Source organism: Suncus etruscus, chromosome 13 (assembly GCF_024139225.1).
Source record: "Suncus etruscus isolate mSunEtr1 chromosome 13, mSunEtr1.pri.cur, whole genome shotgun sequence".
Classification (NCBI taxonomy): domain Eukaryota; kingdom Metazoa; phylum Chordata; class Mammalia; order Eulipotyphla; family Soricidae; genus Suncus; species Suncus etruscus.
The window spans coordinates 96,369,685-96,389,476 of NC_064860.1; the positions used below are offsets into that span (position 1 = coordinate 96,369,685).

Consider the following 19,792-nt stretch of genomic DNA (forward strand, 5'->3'; position numbering starts at 1 on the left):
TAGTTGGGAAAGTAGCATAGAAGTCAACTAATCTCACTAAACAAAGCAGCAGAGAAGGCTCAACTAGTAACAAAAAGCCCAGTAAACCCGCCAACAATGATCTCTGGCTTCTCTCAAGAATCTCCTTCATATGCATTTCTGTTTCCCCTAGTGATCTGGAGCAGAAAACTTGTTCAGGTCTAACCACCCCCATACACTCTGAGTCACCTTCACTTCCCATGTGTCCATACTCCCATGAACCCTGCTACCTGCATTCCTTTCTGAAGCATCTAGTAGTCCCTGCAGGCCTTTGAGTTTGTGGCTGTTACTCACAAACCCAGTTCTTCAAGGCAAAAACCAGAAGACAGCTCAGCAGCTCTGGGCTGCTGACTTTGGATCTGTTTTCCCTGAAATGGATTCCCTCCTTCAAGAAACCTTCCCCACAAGAATCTGAAAACAAAATTATGAGGCATCTTTCATCAAGTAGAGGAGTCTCCTTTTCTGGAGTCTGAAGTCTCTCTCTCTACTGGTTCAATATAACATGGCAGATATGTTGAGATCTACTCTCTGTGGTCTTATAGGGGAGAAGGTGCTTGCCTTGTGTGTGGTCAAACCCAATTAAATTCCTCAGCACCTTAAATGGTCCTCTGAGCTCTGACAAGAACAACCCCCAAACAAACATCCAGGAGCAATTCCTGAACATTACCAAGTTTGTGTTGCAACTCCCATGTGGCTACTTGCACTATCCTCACTCCGAGAGTTCTAGTTCTTAACATGAACTAAGCCACTGTGACAGGCGGAAGTTCAACCATCTTTGCAAGAAGCCCACCTAGGGAGAGCTTACAGCTTACCAGCACTGACTCACAACCAGTGTTAACAGGTGAGTGGACCATTTTGGAAGTAAACTCCCTCTTTAAGCATGCCTGTGCTATAGAAGACATAGTGGAACATAAAGGGGCTGGGCCCATGTCGGACAACGTGAATGATGGCTGTTATGTGACCTCCCTAAACCTGGTATGGGGGCCCTTGTGAGGGACTGAGAAACAACATCCTATCTAGATCTCAAGAGCTGACACTGATGTGGAGAATTAGGATGAACTTTCCCATCCAAAAAAACCCTGGATTATCATCTCACCTGGCCGATGTGCCTTTGGAACCGCCATGTTCCCCACTCGCCCTCCATCCTGAGGTTTTGGGGGAGATGCAGTGAACCTGCAGATCCCCGATTCTGAAGGGGTGCTGGAGGTCAGACTGTCTGTGTACTCATTAGTCCCTGCCGTCAACTGTTCGGACGATGTGTCAGAGATGAAACACTCGGTGATGGTGAACTTGGCATGCCTTAGCTGTTCTTCCATCTTGGCATGCTCATAGGCCCGGGCCAGTTCTTCATAAGTAGAGGAGGCACTTTCTGTGGAGACCATGCTGCTCCGTGCACGGTCTGGAAAAGAGAAAACGGGAAGTGTGAACAAATGATGACTGGAAGTTGGCATGATAAGTGCAGCCTCCCCGCTCAGCTATATCGCCTGGATACCAAGGCTACCCTGAGTGAGTCCCAACCTCTATGTAGGGGGAAACTTGTCACGGTTGTTATTGTTAGTCCCAGACCAGTAGGAGAGGAGGCAAAAGACAGCAGGATCTGTGAGTCTGGTGAACAATTTCTCTAGCAATTCAGTAGTGACCCTCCAGCAGGAGCAATCTGGCAGGGGTGGCAATGGCAGAGTCTCCTCGTACCGGCTAGCACTTCATCCTGGGGCTTTATATTCCCTGGCCAACTGCCATCTTGAGGCAGTTACAAGGGGCAGGCTTCTGGTTAACTGATGTCTTCACCCTTAAAGGGACAATAACACTCTTAAGGCTGACCAGGGACCATAAGAGTCTCTATTTTCTTATAACTGTGAGGTCAATTTTGTGACTCTGGGAACTGTGAACCAGCTGAATGGTCAACACCTTTAGTCCCTAGCCTGCAAAACTTCCATGGATTTGCTTCCAAGATTCAGGAATACATTCCCTTAGGAAATTCTTTCTGCTCAGGACAAAATCCACTGGGATGCTGCAAGAAAAGTGTGGAATCTGTTCCTTCCTTGCTCTGCCCCCCTTCTGCCTCTGAAATCAATGACTCCTGGGGATTCCAGTGAGGATGAATGATTAAGCTCTACAGTTCCACTCCTGTGGCCTTGGAAGTAATGTTGTGACTTAGAGATAAAGCTGTGGGTTTGCACAAAAGTTGTCCAGCAGGCGGAAACAAATGTTCCTATTTTAGGTAGATTCAGTCTTCCTGTCCCCTGCTCTTCCTGGAAAACAGAGACAGAAGGTGGACTACATCATGGCCGGAGAATCATCTGCCTTCCCAGCCTACTCAGAAAGTTTGGATGTCACCTCTGTAGAACTCTGGGACTCTTGGAAGTGAAATAACAGCCATAAAAATAAACGCGTTTGGTGACACCCCACCTTTGAAACGCTATTTTTGAAGTCGATCAGCCAGAACAAAAGAAAATGAGTATGAAAATTCCCTACAGTGATTACACTTAGATATAATTTCTTTTCAAAATTTCAGATGTGGAGAGGGGGCAACCTACCGCTATTCTTAGGCCATGTATTATCTCCAAAGAGAGCTTGGTGGCAGATGGCAGAGACAGGAGGGCCTATCTGATCATTAGCCCCTGTTTAGTGGCCAAATGGATCAGCCTGTGATGCTATGAGAGGGGACTAGACCCTGCTCACGTCCCTTTGGGGCAGTGTCTGAATCTGGAAGATGATCATTATGGGGCAGACACACAGAAATTCGTATGAGCGTACGGGCAAACATTGAATACCGTCCCTCTTTTTCTAGTAAGTGGCCAATGTCAAGGAAGAGAGATCCTGGATCTGGGACTCAGAGAGTCTTAAAATTCATGCCTTGGGCTTCAATTTGGAATGATATATTCATTGAATCCCAGGTAAGAGTTATAGGCACACAACTTTCCTGGCCCCCAAGAGAGAGGTGTCCAAAGCTTTGGAAGTCACTTCCAAAGTAGTAAAATTAAGACCAAGGGTGTGGGTAGGATGGATGGGGTCTGCATGGGAGCCCACCTGTGTCTTGGGAGGGGCTGACGCTGTAACTGTCGCTCTCCTTGTCCATGGACCCAGCAGCCCTGGGTGTCGGCAGTCTCCAGTCTGTGGTGAGCGTGTGTGTGGAGATGGTGGGGTGAGGTCTGTTGAGCGTCCACTGGCTGGCGTACCGGTTTCTGGCCGTGGGCCCGGCTTTGGCATTCCTCCGCGTGGTTGGGTCTGTGGACATAAAGAATGCGCGTCTATTCTTTGTCCTCACACAGCTCAAGACCTCCTCTGCTGGCCCTAACCTTCCTGACTGAGCAGAGTACCCCATGTCTTTCCTCTCAGAGTCTGGACCATTGACATGATGTGGTCCTAAGGCATTTAGCAAATCCTGTAGGGGAGTCAACACAAGCTCAAGACTTGAGAGTTATGGCTTTGGACTTTGCAAGTGGCCCTCAGTGGTTTTGTGAGCTGACATGTTATTAAAGCTTTCTGAGAAGGTGATGCTTCTGTGAAATAAAGAAGCTTTGTGAGAGCTTCGTGTGTGGACTCTCACAGGATTTCCTTTAGAAAATGCCTTCTGTTGTGGCCCAGAGAGGTAGAACAGTAGGTAAGTTGTTTTCTTAGAATGCGACTCTCCTGGGTTCAATCCTTGGAACCCTAGATAGCAACCCATTGATGGCCAGAAGTTGTAGCAGAAGCCTCATGCCCAAATCCCAATTGGGAAAACATGGGTCTGAAAGCAAATGATGCTACAGGAAATAATCCACACATAGTTAAAGAGATAAAAACAGGTTCAAGAATTTCCATTCCTAGCACTAAGACCATTAAGCAGAAAGTTCAGTAGTGAAAAACCAAAACTGCAAGCAGCATCCCCCCCCCCCTACTTCACTCCCGCCCCCAATACCCTGGGTCTTTATTGGGAAGCACAAGAGCACACCCTGGGGTTGAGAACAGGTAGGGTAAGAAACAAATTCAAGGGTTGCTTCAAATCAAAGGTGCTTCCATCCATTCAATGAGTAACATATCCTGAATAGGATGGAAACCAGTTAATCAAACAGACGTGACCTCAAAGAATAGAGCCAGGAGCGAGTTCTCAGTACTCTGGGTATGGCACCCAAACCAAAATAATAAAAACATAATTAAAAGAAAAACCTTGGGGCTGGAGTAATAACACAGTGGGTAAGCCATTTGCCTTGTAACCAACCTGGGTTTTATCACCGGCATCCCAAATGGTTCCCAAAGCACCACCAGGAGTGATTTCCGAGTGCAGAGACAGGAATAACTCCCGAGTGCTTCTGGGTATGGCCCAAACCCAATAAAAAAAAATAAAATAAAGCTCCTCTGCTCTGAGTTTTAGTAAAAATTCAAGTATATTCTACTTCCCTATTCTAAGATATGTCAACATCTAAGCAAAAAGAGCATAGAACATCGATCACTGGAATAGATCCCAATATCTACTTTTCTGGAACTCTGAAAATAGGGTGTGGGCTGTCCAGTTCCTCAAAATGACTCTTTCTGGGGCCAGTTAGGACCTACATGGCCTCTTTCCACCTTTCAACTCTCTGCTTCACAAAGAGGAAATGCAGGTAGGCCCCTGTGACCACGGACTGGACACTTCTAAGAAATTCTAAATAGTTACTTCTCCACTCAAGCAAAGAGCCCGATGGAGAGACATTGTCTCAGGGACTTTGTTCTCAGCTCTCTGAGTCTGGGTGTCTCTCCAGGATAGGCGGTGGCATTCATGCTGGAGGCAGCCAGAGAAAGGACTAGAATCGCTGGGACTCAGAACCCCCTGGATGCAGCCCAGCTAAACTTGGTGGAGGAGGCACTGGGACTGCAGAGAGAAACAACACTGCTCTCAAGTGGGCAAAACTAGAACCCAGGCTCACCTGGATGTCCAGAGACCTCCCTCCCAAGACCCTCACTCTGCCATCAGATATCACTGTTGGATTTTAGGAGAAGACATCACAAAAGATTTTCTTCCTAAAAGGAGGGTTTTCTTCATTGCCAGTTTCTGGCTCTACGACTTCGAACCCAGCCCAGTATTCCAGGAAGAGGAGCCGAGTCGTGATATTTCAACATCTCCTGGATCATCAAAATGATTCTCCTTGGACCAGAGTCTCTGACTATTGATTTTAAGACAGCGTTTGTCCCTTCCTTGCACAATTCTGCAAGAAAACTTGATTGGAAGAATTTGGGGGTCTTGAGGAGAATGCAAATGATTTCTGCCAGAGTGCCAAGCTTCTGGACAGCAAGGTATGAATGATAATTGTGTCTCTCCACTGAAATACCGGGAGATGGGAGAGAGAGAGTCTCAGAAAGACAGAAAAACACCCGCACACACACGCATGGGTAGGAGGCGAAATGTCTTCCAGGCACTATCGACTTGATAAGTGGAGCTGGTTATTTAAATGCTAATGAATTTCTGCCAGAAAATTACCCAGTCCCTTACGTAAGTTGTAAGTTTGGCAGGGAGTCGTTTCATTTTTTTTTTTTTTTATTCCTCTTAGAGTTTTCTTGCAGCTACAGCTGTGGATCAGTTTATTCTTTGCTGCAGGCTTCTGGGGACTGTGCGAAGGGGGGGAGGGAGTGATGAACCCCACTTCAAGGACACTGTTTATTCTAGTTCCCTAGGGCCTCTCCTGTTTTTCTTCTGCCCAGCTCAGCATCCATGGTGCCCTCTCAAAAGGCCCTTGCTGTAGAGTCAAGGTCAGGGTACCCATGTCCCATTCTGTTTAGCCACAACTCTTTCCGAGTCAATTTTTCTCATGATTTTTTTCTTTTTTTGGTTTTGGGGCCACACCCTGTGATGCTCAGGGGTTACTCCTGGCTATGTGCTCAGAAATCACTCCCAGCTTGGGGGACCATATGGGATGCCTGGAGATCCAACTGCGGTTCATTCTAGGTTAGCACATGCAAGGCAAAAACCCTACTGCTTGCGCCACTACTCCAGCCCCATCAAGATTTATTTTTATATTTGGTAGGGTTTGGGCCTGCTCTGTGCTCAGTAGTCACTCCTGGCAGGCTCAGGGGTGCATATGGGATGTTAGGGATGCAACCCAGGTCAGTTGAATGCAAGGCAAATGCTCTCTCAGCTGTAATATTGCTCCAACTCTCATATCTTATTTTCCTAGATGAAAAATCTAGGAAAAATTTTTCCAGAGACTTTATACAGGCTTAGTCTTACTTTCTTTAAAGTATGGTCTGAAGTTCCTTCTCGCTAAGCAATCAAACCAAGGGGAATTGGTTCCTATAGAAGAATACTAGGGAAAATGATTTACATGCACATTTTTTATACACTAATAGCACATAGCAATGCTATACTTAATGCATAAATTATATATTAATACCACAGGGTATATACTCTATGCTATAAAAGTATATACTGTAAAGATATATACTATATAATATAAAATAATAAACTCTATCCTTAAAGTATATACTATATAACATAAAATTATACACTATAAAATGTTATAGTATACACTAGAAACATCTACTGTATACACTATATGTTATATGATATATAATGTATAGGGTAAATATATATATACGTCTATACTAAGAGAGAACACAGGATTTTCCAGAGGGGGAAAAAAGCAGAGATCATCTTTTGGGAGAAGGTTATATGCAATTTCTTCAAATGGTCTTGGCTTGGAGTTCTCTGCACTCCTAAAATTTATTCTGAATTTCAGAGCACTGCCATAGGAAAGACCGTATAAGGACTCTTATTGTTGGTCCTTTCAGATTTATTATTATTATTATTATTATTATTATTACTATTATTATTATTATTATTTGGTTTCTTGGGTCACACCTGGTAATGCTCAGAGCTTACTCCTAGCTCCTTACTCAGAAATTATTCCTGGAAGTGCTCAGGCGACCCTATGGGATGCCAGGGATCAAAACCTGAGTTGGTCCATATAAGACAAATGTGCTATAGCTCCAATGTGCTATCTGTGCTATAGCCTTTCAGATTCTTATCATGACCTTTAGACCAGGTGTAGACAGGGGGCCAGTTTACTGTCCCTCAGGCCAGTAGGAGGACCAGACTATAGTTTAAAAAAACTATTAACAAAATTCCTATGAACACTGTACATATCTTACTTTGAAGTAATAAAAAAATAAGGAGCAAACACAATATATAAAATGCAGAACAAGTAAAGTGAAACCAACCAACTTAGCAGTATTTCAATCGGAGCTATGGGCCTGCTTTTGGCAGGCAGTAGTTTGAGGACCCCTTCCGGAGACTGAAAGGAAGAGTTGAGAGACAGAGAGAAGGAGGGAGTCGGAGAGTGCGGGGCACATCCCACACATGAGCACTGCGGGCCGGGATGAGTCTGCTGCTATGCGTTCAGGCAGCTGAAACAAAAATATCCAGTGGGCCAGATAAATGTCCTCAGGGGGCTGTATGTGGATCTCATGAGGGCTATAGTTTTACACACTGCTTTACACACTCTTGTACTCTCATGCTCTGAGGTCCATCCTTCCATGGGCTGTGACTCAGTTTCTCCATTTTCAAAGAATTCAGTAGCAGTATCTCACAAGGAAGTATGCCACACAACTTTGGGCTACTTCAATTCAGGCAATTTATTCTTTTTTTTTTTTTACTTTTATTTATTGATTGATTGGTTTTTGGGCCACACCCAGATGTGCTCAGGGGTCACTCCTGGCTCTGCACTCAGAAATTGCCCCTGACAGGCTGGAGGACCATATGGGATGCTAGGAATTGAACTGGGTCCTTCCTGAGTCAGCCGAATGCAAGGCAAATGCCCCACCGCGGTGCTATCTCTTTGGTCCCAGCAATTTATTCTTAGGGTTTTGTTGTTGTTGTTGTTGTTGTTGTTATAGTTGGAAACACACCTTGAAGTGCTCTAGGTTCTCCTGACTCTGTGCTCAGAAATCACTCCTGATGGGTTCAGGGTGGGGCATCTATATAGGTGCCAGGGAGTGAACCTAGGTCAACCACACGCAAGGCAAGGGCATTAACTGCTATACTATTTCTCTGGCTTCAATTCTGTTATTTTCTGAAAAGTCATAACCAGGGCCCGCATTGACTTGCATGAAATATCCCCTGTCCCCACCTATTTTTGATTAATGACATTTTAGCAAGTGCCTTTCTACCCGAGCTGGATTCTTCTGCTCTGCTCCCGAGAGCTCAGCTAAAAGATGAGTTTCACTTGAATTCCACTCTGGAGATGCCCGTGCATACTTATGAGCTCATCTAGAAGCCACATGAATGTGAATGCGGGGACTTATTGTGCCTGCACGGGCAGTGTTCTCTTTGATTCCCCAACATCCTGCTCTCTAGAAAGCTCAGTGAACACACACCTTCTGGCTCAACAGGCAAGTGAGCAGAGGGTGTGTGATGAAAGCAACTCTGGCCTTACGGCATGGGGCATGAGTTTGAACTCAGTTTCTTCCTCTGGAATCAAATTATTTGAATGATCCTGAATTTGGGTAAGAGGTTTCTGTGCGCAGTGGGTTACAAAGATGTCATATGTGCTGTGATTGTAGCAAAAGTCTATCAGTGATTTTTCTTCCCTGTTACTGGTTTTCAGATTTTGTAGGTGCTGGGACCGTGGCTTTAAATTATGGATACACTGGTTACTTCATAGAGAGGATTGCATTGGGTGGCTGGAACATTCATATAATTTAGTAATGACACATTTATGAAGCACTATTCTATGCTGATGGATCTCATTCCCTTGTCAGTAGGATGTCTGGGCCCATGCTGGGGGCAGAATTGCAAACAACAATGATGTCTTCAGAGGCCAGAGTGAAATACAGCAGGTCAGGTACTTGCCTTGCATGTTGCTAACCCAGTTTCAGTCCCAGCATTCCATAGCATTTCCTGAGCCCCCCACGAGTGATCCCTGGGTGCAGAAACAGAAGTAGGCCCTGAGCACTGATGGATTTGAATTCCTCTGCTTAAAGAGACATCCTCCATGCTCTAAGGTTTCCACAGTTAAAATGCATGTAAAAAGGGGTGGAAAGCCTTTTTATGTCCTTTAAATCCCATCATTCATACTAAATAATTGTGCAGGTGGTTGAGAAAGGGAACCCAGATGACAGCAACAGACAACTATTTTGTCTATTCTTCTTACTATGAAGAGACATAGTAAGAAAAGTAAAAGATTCAGGAAACCTGGTGATCTCTCCTATCATCCCTGAGTGATCCCTGCTGGTATAGAAAAAGCCCATTCTGCCTACTGGGAAGATGGCAGTGGAGATTTGGTACATGGATGCAGGAAGCTAGAAATTCATATAGAAAAACCTGTAGAAACCTTCTCCCTAACTTGTGTGCGCTGGGAGCCTTGATAGGCCCCCAGTCTTCCCCTCTTCTGCCCCCGACCTCCAGGCCTTCTGGGGTGGCAGCCCAGGCGGCCAGAAATGGTGGGTCTTAACTTGGGGTTTGCTGAGATTTGCTCGGTTGCGCTAAGTTTGTCACTGGCAATTCTGACCAGTCTACATATGAAAAACCATGCGGGGGCACTAGCCCCAGCACGCACTGTATGTATTAAGAGTTATTCCTTATCTCTATGTTATGTTTTGCATATCCAGAATGTCCATTTTGTATTCTGCCCTTTCCCACACCCCTACAAAGCTCATTTTTACTACTTAACTCTCTCACCCCCCCAAACATCACTAACCGACATTACTCTTTAACTTCAGTACTACACAATCCTTATCACAGACCAAAGCTGTGCATTGTGTGTGACAACCCCAAACTGTTTCAAAAGACATGAAATGGACACGTATTTCTTTAGAATATTTTGTGTTTTTTCTCTGACATCTGTAAGTCTTACTTAATATTCTCTTCTACAGTGACGATTCTAACTACTTTTTATCTTCTCTTTATGAGCTGTTCAACAAGGAATTTTGGTGAAAGAGTCCCCCAGTTTAATGCTATGATTGAACCATGTCAGGGGGATTATTGCACTTGTTCTTATGGCCCCCATATGCGCCAATAATGCCACATGGCATTGCTCCTTTTTTGCATAGGCACATTAAAATGGGAAAATACTATACATACAAATAAGATCCTATCTAATAGAAATTGGAATACACAAATCTTGTAGTGCAAAGGGACCTTACACCCTGAACATTGACATAATGACCTGGCACAGGCCTCAGAAGAAAGGGCATTTTCCATTCACCCCTGAACGAGGAAAGCCATCCACGAAACACCCAGGTTTGTCTATAACATCACCTGGAAGCAATCCTCTACCACGGAAGACCCTACCACTGCTCAGACGTTGACCTGCTCAACAGAGACTTTCCTTAACACTGAGAAGACTTAACAACAACAACGACCTGCTTACAGGACAGGGCTCTCTGCATTGCCCTTTAATGGTGAGGTGAAACGAGAAGACACCCCACATCCTGACTTCAATGTAGGATATGCAGATTCCAGGATCTTTAATACAGAAACATGATACCAACAACAGAGACTGTGTGAAAAATAAAAGTGTGTTGGCACTACAGACAAAGTCTTGGATTGGACGATCTAGCTTGCCTGGAGCCTAGAGTTGGTCTTATGCCAGGAAACTTCAGTGGTCAGGTCTCTTTGTATTTAGGCCAAGGTTATTCCTTTCCATTCCCCTCATATTTTGGTGGGCCTATGCAAACAAAAATTGCCACTCTAACACCGTTTTTACTGTGCTCCTTTGACTCTAATCCTTAAAAAAAAAACACTTAAAATTTGAGGTTAACTTAAGTTAATATGCATGTTCATGAAAATATAAAAAATACTATGCCTCTAATGTTTAAGGAGTTACGTAAGTTTTATGGCTTTAGATTGCCTTGTGTGCTGTTAAGAAATATTATAATGTGTTACAATCTGGGGGCTTGAGGGACAAAGTAATTGTACATGGATTCTGTTTTATTTACCTTAATGTTCTTTGGCTGAAAGTTCAAAGTTAAGATATCAGTAAGGGGACTTCTTCTGAGAATTATGTTATGGGTGATTGTCCTTCCACTGTAACTTTACCTTGTCCTCTTTCTTTGCATCTTTGTTCTCATAATTAAAAATAAAAAAATTAAAAAAAAACCCGCAGAAAAAGACCCACAAAAATGATAATCAAAAATAGGTACTAGGGGAAGCTGAGATGCAAGAGGAACCCAATTGTAGAGCCAGTCAGGACAGCAACTGAGCCCAATTTAGCCTCTGCATACCAGGGCCTCTGGGTAATGCTCTTTGGATCAATGAATGAATAACGAATGAAGAAATAAGTGCCAGACAAGGATGAGCCCAGGAATACCCAAAGAGACCATATCAGTCATTGCTCTGTCATACTTTGTTTTTTTTTGCATGCCTTCGGCATAACGAGAGTGGCACATGCCAAGAGTTTCCTGAAGTTCTAGTATGACAAAGCAGATAGAACAGGGGTGTGGGTGCTTGGGTTGCAGGCATCTGACTTAGGTTACATCATTGGCACCACGTGCTCCCTGAAGTATCCCAGGGTGTGGCCAAGAGTCATCCCTGGCACTGCTGGGCCCAAACAGCACTACATCCTGGGGCCTTTCTATTGAGCCACCACGTGGTCAGCCAAGAGGATTGGAGGGTCCCTTTAAACCCTTCACCCTCTCCCCTGACCCAAAGAGAGGAGATCTAAGTTCTTCTGCATACACGTCACCTGAAGCTAGTTTCACAAAGTGTGTGTGTGTGTGTGTGTGTGTGTGTGTGTGTGTGAATGTATGCCTTGAAAGGACCCTTTTAAAGGAGTGTGTTGTTTTTTTCCCCCCAAGTCCCCAGAAGATATCTCAGGAAATGGAGAACAAGAAAAAAAACTGAAGGCACATTTTTCTGGTTCTTAGGCCACACCTGACAGTTCTCAAGGGTTATTCCCAGCTCTGGGCTCAGGAATCGCTCCTGGAAGACTTTAGAGACCCTAAGGAATGCCAGAGATCGAATCCAGATTGGCTGCATACAAGGCAAATGCCCTCCTTGTTGTGCTATCACTTCAGCTCCATGAAGGTACTTTTTGTTTTTTTTTCCTCAAGGAATCAGTGACCACTAACACAGAACTAAAGGGATCCAGGCTGGGAGATAGTGCAAAGCCCAGAATAGTTGGCTCACATGTGGACAGTCCCAGTTTGATTTAAGCACCACGTGGTCACCCAAGAACCATCTGAACCATCTGAAGTGACCTTGGGACAGCCAGGAGTAACTTCTGAACACTGCTGGGCATACCCTAACTCCCACTTCAAAAAGAATTAGGAGAAGCTGAGTGAGAAAGGGACTGCGAGGTGAGAACTAAGATTTTAACTCATCGTTCTTGCCCATAGCATTCTGTCAATTTCAGAATAGTGGTACCTGATGGCTTTGAAGTATACTGCCTAGTTGTTCACTGCGTATTGCCCAATCCTGAGGCCAAAGTGGGGTGATGGACACGAAGAGAGCTCCGTTTTCCCATGATTCATAGTCTCTGTAGGGTGCAGGGGTGCTGGACAGCACAGTCCACTTGGCCAGGCCCACCCATGCTTTCATGGGTTAAAAGGTAACGAGCCAGGCCCAGAGAGCGATCACTCCCAGATTTCCAATGAGAATATCTATGACCATGAACAGAGTGGTAAGAACAGCACTTGGGTGATGTGAAGACAACATATTCCAGAGACGTTTCTTACAAACAGAAAATCCCTACAGTGACAAGACAGGCCCGAGAGTACTAGAACAGAATCATAATGTCTTTTGTAGTGGAAGAAACAATCTTGCACTACATCTCTGCAAATTTGCTGGAACCAAGTGAACCAGATAGATTCTGAGAGGTAGTGGGGAGACAAGAAGTGATCCCCTCCCCTGAGAAACGAGTTGCTCCAGGAAGCAGATAGATAGGAAGTATATGCTGAGAGGGTACACATCCACTATCTCTACCCCAAATGAAAAAGGGAGATTGGGAAGATAGTATAGAGGGCAGGGCACTTGCCTTGCCCTCAACCAATTCAAGTTCTACTTCTGGCACCAAATAGTATCTGTGAATCCTGCTAGGACCGATCCTTGTAGAGCCAGGAGTAATCCCTGAATACTGTTGGGTGACCCTCCCCATAAAACTAATAAATAACTAAATAAACAAACAGACAACAAAGAATCCTTTATCCCCTGGAAATCCCCTGGAAAAGTTTGGGAAGAATATTTAGGAAAAACACAACCCCCAAGATCTTTTCCTAGCCATTATTCTGAAAAGACCACACACACGACTATATTTTTAATTTCCCATTTTGGGGGAATGAGAGATGAATGTGTAACTGTGGGGTCTCTTTGGTGTTTATAAATATGATGTGATGATGTTTACAAAGGGAAAAAGTATCTCCTTAGTAACTGAAGTGTCTCGTGGCTGTGGGAGCCTGAACAGAAGCATGGGGAAGACCCCAATCCTCAGCACAGAGGCCAGTGTGGGGTTCGCCTCGCCAAAAAGCCCCAGAGAAGAATGCTCAGGGCTTTCTTCTGGGTCTATGTTCAGGGATCATTCCTAACAGCCTGGGGGGACCAAACAGGGTACTGGGGGGTAGAACCAGGTTGGCTGCATGCCAAACCAATAAGTGCCTTCCTGGATGTACTATCACTCAGGACTCACGTCATTGTCATTTCTTGGGATGACAACGACGCTGGGCTGAGAATATATAAAACTTTTCTACCAAGAGCATGATCTGAGGTTTCACCGACAGATTTCACAATCTTCCTCAAAAGATCCTAAGTAAGGACATTGATTTTTCTGCCTTTCGAGAAACTGAGGGATGGTTTCAATGGGAACAAACCAGAATACCTAATTAATAGCTAGGTTCATATTAGGGGTGTCATTTCATCACCCTAAGTAATATCCATCTAAGCTGGATGCACATAGTTAATCTGTAGCCAAACACAATGCCCAGATGAGCCAAAATGGTTCTTTTTTCTCCCACCAATATGTTCAGACCAGTAGAACCTTTGAAGATAAGCGACAGGTCAAGTTGCTCTCGTTGTACCTGCCCATCACAGGTATCCCCTCAGACTTCCCCTGTGCTCAGAACCTCGGCACAGACCTGTAAGTTGGGACACACACATGCATGTCTTCTACAGTCCCTGCCTTCCAGTCTGGCCTCTTCATCTAGCTGGTTAACTGCCTTCTGCATCCCTATTCCCATGATCTTGCCATGGGCAAAAATCAGCAGTGATGTCATAGCCGCCGGTACCACTGCAATCACTGGTAAGATGCAATGTCAGGGTTGGATTCTGAGTCCTCAGGGCCTGCGTGGTTTTGAGGGGGAGGGTTTGAGTGTCAGTGTCAGGGGAGAACTGGTCCACTCACTGGTTCCCGGCCGAGCATCTGAGACATCCACCAGAGGCCCCGTGGCCTGCGACACGGACTGGTAATGCACTGTGTGTGTGACTGTCAGCGACTTCTGCTTGGCTGCCTCTCCGAAGTCAGCATCTGTCAGCAGGACTGTGGAGCGATCATCTGTAAGGAGTGAACCAGAAAGTCAGAAAGGTGAACCCCTGGCTTGTCCTCTTCCTGCCCAGAGCTGGGCTTCAGAGCATCATTAGACGGGCTGGAGTGAGAGCACAGTGGGGAGGGCATTTGCCTTGCACACAGCAGACCCAGGTTCAATCCCCAGCATCCCATTGGGTTCCCTGAGCCTGCAGGAGTGATTCCTGAGCACAGAGGTATGGGTAAGTGAAGCCTCATCCCCCACCCTTTCACCCTAGGTAACTTGACCTTACCTGCAAGACCCTGCCCATTCCTGGGAGGGGTCTTGGAAAAGGTAGATAAGGTATGGACCAGAGGGGATTAGGGCTCTGCCCTTTTGGTCTTTGGCCAGCATGGAGGTCAAAGGGAAGATGGCTGAAAGGAGTTAAGATGCAGGGCTAGCTAAGAATGGCTGAATGCTTACAAGGTGGATAGGGCATGAATAAAGCTGATACTTCCTGATGCCTGCCTGTGAGTGAGTTTAATACCCGTCGCTTTCCTGGACCCCAGACCCGATGGTTGATGGGGGATGAAGCCACGTGGCCGGGGCCTAAGGACAAAGGCCTCCATCCTTCACCATCCAAATCCATCCTTAATTATTTAACACAACAGGTAAGCCCTAAGCATTGCCAGGTGTAGCCCCGAACAAAAACAGCATTATCAGAACCTACTCAAAGAACAGAATGAAGGTTTCGAAAGATGCTAGACTGATGTTTGTCAACCTTTGTCCACCATGGAGCAAGTGGTCTGTGGCTGGTATTTAAGCAGCAGTGATGGAGCTTAGGTTAAGGGCAGAGGGGGCATGTGAGCTGACATGGATCCCAAGCTAAGAGTAACTCCTTGAAGTAGGCCTGCACCTCCCTCCTGCACTGGGCTTCCTGCCCCCAGCACAGCTAGCGAGAGACCGTGCAGCAGCGATCAGGCTTCATGTCTGAGGTTCCATCCAGACATTCCTGCCAGGACTCGTCTGTGCCCTGCTGGGCACAGAGCTGCCACTTTCGCCAAACACCCAGTGTCTCTGCCAAATAACACCGATGCCATCTACACCATGAATGGTGCATGTGGGGAGACATAGGGCTACTCAGTACTGATCTGGTCCCATTTTCTGAGCTCGGATTGCTGCAGAGACTCTATCATTGGCTTCTTCCAGGATGCACCAGCCAGATGGCCCAGGTGGTCTTGGGGCAGATCTGGGAGGCCAGAAAGCAGGGGCCTGAGTGTAGGAGCATTGGCGGAGTGCTATTGGGCCGAATACAGGATATCTCCCCATTTCACAGTTGTACTGAGGGAAGTTCTCATTTCCTTGAGCCATTTGTTTGCCCTTATTAGTATCTTGGGATTTTTCAGAACGTTGAAGTGCTTATGCTTGTGAGGACCCCCAAATGGTCCATTGGGGTACATGTGCCTCTTCTTATCAGAGAGCAGGCAGGTGAAATTCATCAACAGCCCAGCTAAGGGCCCTCTTAAAGGCTCTGCACAGAGAAAAACCCAGAACATTTTTCAGCCTCTGGCAGTACAGCAAAGCCCCGTGAAGTGGAAACAAAATAGTTGGCAGAGAAACAGGGATGTCAGCCAAAAGTTGTCTTGGCATCCTGGGGGGACTGGGCATCGAGGAGCTAAATGGCTGAGCCTGGTATTGGTTTGGGGGTCTGGCCCTCGAGCCCTCCACAGACACTCCATCAGTTTCTATGGGGACCCATCGGGCCATTGCAGCTGGGCTCTCAGGTCTGCCACCATTTCTTGTCTCTAAGGGCACTGAAGTGGGGTTTGGGTGGCCCCAAGGATTAAGCCTGTGGGAGGCTCAGACTCCATCTTCTCTAGCACTGCATGGTCCTCTGAACACCACCAGGAGTAATCCCCAAGCAACACGCTAGGGATTCTCTTCAAGCACCACCGAGTGACAACTCCCCCACTTCCTTCCATAGAAGAATAATGCTGCTGGGTTGTCTCTGAATCAGACCACACAACATGGCATAATGGTGTCTGCAGAGACTATGGTGTCACCCAGACTATAGGGTGGCATCTGGGTGATCAGGATAAAATGGAGGGTGCTCCCAATGGGAGCTCAGAACTCTGAAAAGTTCCTTCTCTCCTGTCTGCTCCTGGCATACGAAGATGCCTCCAACCTTGGCAGGAGGAGGCTGGGAGCACAGGGTGACACCCCCCTCCTGCTGTAAACGTGGAGTATGGGGTTGAGGGCATCAGACCTACAGCAACACTGAGCTCAGAGTCCCCGAACAAAGGTGGCCCCTCTGCCAGGTCTGCTTTGCCGTTCTGGGGGGCTCATTCATGCTTCCACCCAGGGGCAGGGAGAAAATGTCCAGACCATATTTGAAAGGCACAGGGAAACCTTTTAGTTTCTCAAGTGGAGGGTCTGCAGAAAATTGAATCTGAACATCACAGCTACAGATTTTGATGAGAGAAGTAGAGAGACAGAGAGAGAAGGGGAGAGGGAGAGAGAGAGAAAAGGGAAAGAGGGAAAGAGTGAGAAGGGGAGAAAGGCAGAGGGAGAGAGGGGACGCAAGGGAGTGAGAGGAAAAAAAGGGAAGTGAATGGAGAATGAGAGAGAAAGGGAGAGGGATAGAGGGGGAGAGGTGAGGGGAGGAGAAAGTGGGAGAGATGAAAAGAGAGAGGAAGGGAGAGAGAGAAGGGGAGAGAGAGCCCACGTCAACCCCCTGGGGCCTGGTCCCGATGCAGATGCAGGCATAGTACCGTGGGTTCACTGGCTAACTATCCCCTGGATGTCAACCTTTCTTAAGTTCAGAACTAAGTTAGTCTGATCTTGGGGACCCATGCTAGTATAGCCCAAACCTGAGAATGGGGAGTCCTTAATCCAGAAGAGGGTCACTGTTCTCTCAGGACACCCCAAATGCAGGTGAGGCCTCAGGGACAAGAGGATGTCCTGCCAACTGGCTTTTTGCCCTCCCTTACTGGCAGAGCTGTCCTGGGCCAGTGCCAGGAGGTGTTGAGTTTGGACCGGGTGGCAGGAAGTGGGTGGCCTGGTAGGTGCCGCCAACAAGCACCTTCCGGAACAAACACTGATCAGAGTTGCGACAGCATTTGGCCTCAGACACCTACCCTGGGGCTCTGGAGGGCTGAGGGCCCCTGAGGAGAGGGCTCTGGGGTGAGACTGCAGATGTGGGTGTAGATTAGATTCAGGTCCCTTTCCTGACTCTGTTTCCCATTGACTTTGCATCAGGTCAATTCTAGGTCCTAGAATTCGACTAGGTCCTACATTCGACTTTTTTTGTTTGTTTGTTTGGTTTTGAGACCATAGCTAGCATTGCTCAGGGGTTACTCCTGGCTCTGCACTTGAAAATTATTCCATGCATGCTCAGAGGACCATATGGAATGTGAAGGATCAAACCTGAGTTGGTCATATGCAAGGCGAATACCCTCCCCATTATGCTATCATTCCAGTCTCTGAACTTCTTTACTTTCTGGGTTCCAGTTCTGCCTCTCTCTTGGGAGTTTAGGACAGTAGGAGTAGTCTGTGTGCTTTCAGCACGTGGTGAGGGCACCTGGGAATTCCCACTCTTCTCCTAGTCTTCAACATGATGGAAAAGCATCTAGAACTGGCCAGGCAGGTGGAGGCAGGGGGATGGAGCCTAAATGGAAAGAGCTTAAATTTGACTCCTGCCATAGAGTTTCCACTAATATGTGTCTGTCTGAGAAGATGGAAGCTGGGTGTTTGCAAAGCACCACACACAAACCCTTTTTGGTTGCAGAAAGGGCCTGGGGTGGGTAGAGAGAAAGAGAAAAGGCTGGTGACTTCAGTGTGTTGATTCTTTAGGTGAAACCTTTGAGCGAGGAGGGGCGGGTGGGCACACAGGTCGGATTCCCAAGCCTAAGCCTCCTGCTTAACACACCACAGCTCTGTGGAGCTGTGCCTTTTTCAGGGAAGACTCCATGTGGAAGAGAGTGGGGTTCGTGGGGTTCTCTTGTCTCAGGTGACCTCTTGCAGCACCCACTAAGAACTCATTTCCCCCCCATTTTTGCTGGTACTTCAAGATTCTCCTCAGCCATCAATCTGGCTTCTGACTCTGCCAGAGGCTACTGTATTGAAAATGCCACCTTCTGACCCAGGTTTGGAGTGAGAGAGCAGGCCCATGACAACCTTGTGTGTAGCAGCAACCCCCAGGGCACCTTACCAATGGTCTCCATGGTGTCCCTCTCTTCTATCAGCAGCTGAGCACGGGGGATGTCGATGTGCATCCGCAGTGTCTGCTGCTGCTTGCTCAAGGTGTCTGATGTCCGAGTGTTCTTGCTGCAAACAAAAGAGCGAGAGAGTGTGAGCATGCTTGGCTCTGCTCTTTGTCACATCCAGCCGATGTGTGACTCCTTGGCTTGGTGCCTATTGATGTGAGTGCCTTGTAGAAAGGGGCTCAATCCAGAAGCTTTCTCCCTATCTTGTTTAAAGACTATTTACTTATATTAAATACAGTAGTGCATTGTTAGGTTTGTAAATACAAACTATAGAGCCAGAGAGATAGCACAGCAAGCATGGTGCTTGTCTTGCATACAGCCAACTCTTGTTTGAGCCCTGGCACCAGTTGGGGTTCCCAAACCCCACCAGAAGTGGTCCCTCCTGAAAGAGTAAGTTCTGAGCTCTTCGGCATGGCCCCAGAACAACAAAAAATAATTATCATCAGATATGGATTATATGGTGTCTCATTTCTTGTGTAAAATCTAAAGTAGACCAAAAAAAAGCTATTTTCAAAGTAATAATATTTTCCTTTCTCAACTATGAGCTAGTCCGATAACAAGTCAGAGAAAGTGTCTGGTTTTCCCTCAATGCATTCGATGGATGCATTTACATTTATATCTGGTGTGATCTTATTTTCATTGTGGCAACAAATCATAAACCTTGTTAGCATCCTCCACACGAGTTTTGTTTTCCTAATCAAAATTACATTGGAGGGTAGAAGAGGAGAAAAGCAATTACTATTAAGAATTTTATCTCAAGATTTGTGTACCGGAAAATCACTCTTGGGAGGAGATCTGGCTTCTCTCAGCAAATGGAAACAAGAGAGTGCCATTGCCGGGTATGATCCAATGCAGTAGCAACTGGTGTTAAGGAAACTCTGGGAACTGCCCAGAAAGCTACAGGAATTGGAAAAGGCTGTAATTAGTAGCTCATAAGAGAACTTAGATGGGGTCAGTACAAATTTGTAGACTTTGCCATTAAATTTGAGGAGGAAGTGAGTTTGGGGCATACCAGGTAGTGTGTAGATATCTATGCTCCTGAATCATTTTGGGTGGCATTTGGTGCCAGGGATCCAAATAGAGACAGCCACACTCAAAGCAAGTGCTTTAGTCCCTCTACTGCC

General features: G+C 46.3%; 1 protein-coding gene across 1 annotated transcript in view; it reads right to left on the minus strand.

Moving 5' to 3' along the window:
• Positions 1-19,792, minus strand: part of DSCAM (DS cell adhesion molecule) — a 589,689-nt gene that overhangs the window by 12,284 nt on the left and 557,613 nt on the right. The window contains 4 exon segments of the mRNA XM_049785384.1: positions 1,115-1,417; positions 3,049-3,246; positions 14,304-14,453; positions 18,614-18,729. Of these exon segments, the coding sequence (XP_049641341.1) occupies positions 1,115-1,417; positions 3,049-3,246; positions 14,304-14,453; positions 18,614-18,729 (767 nt within the window).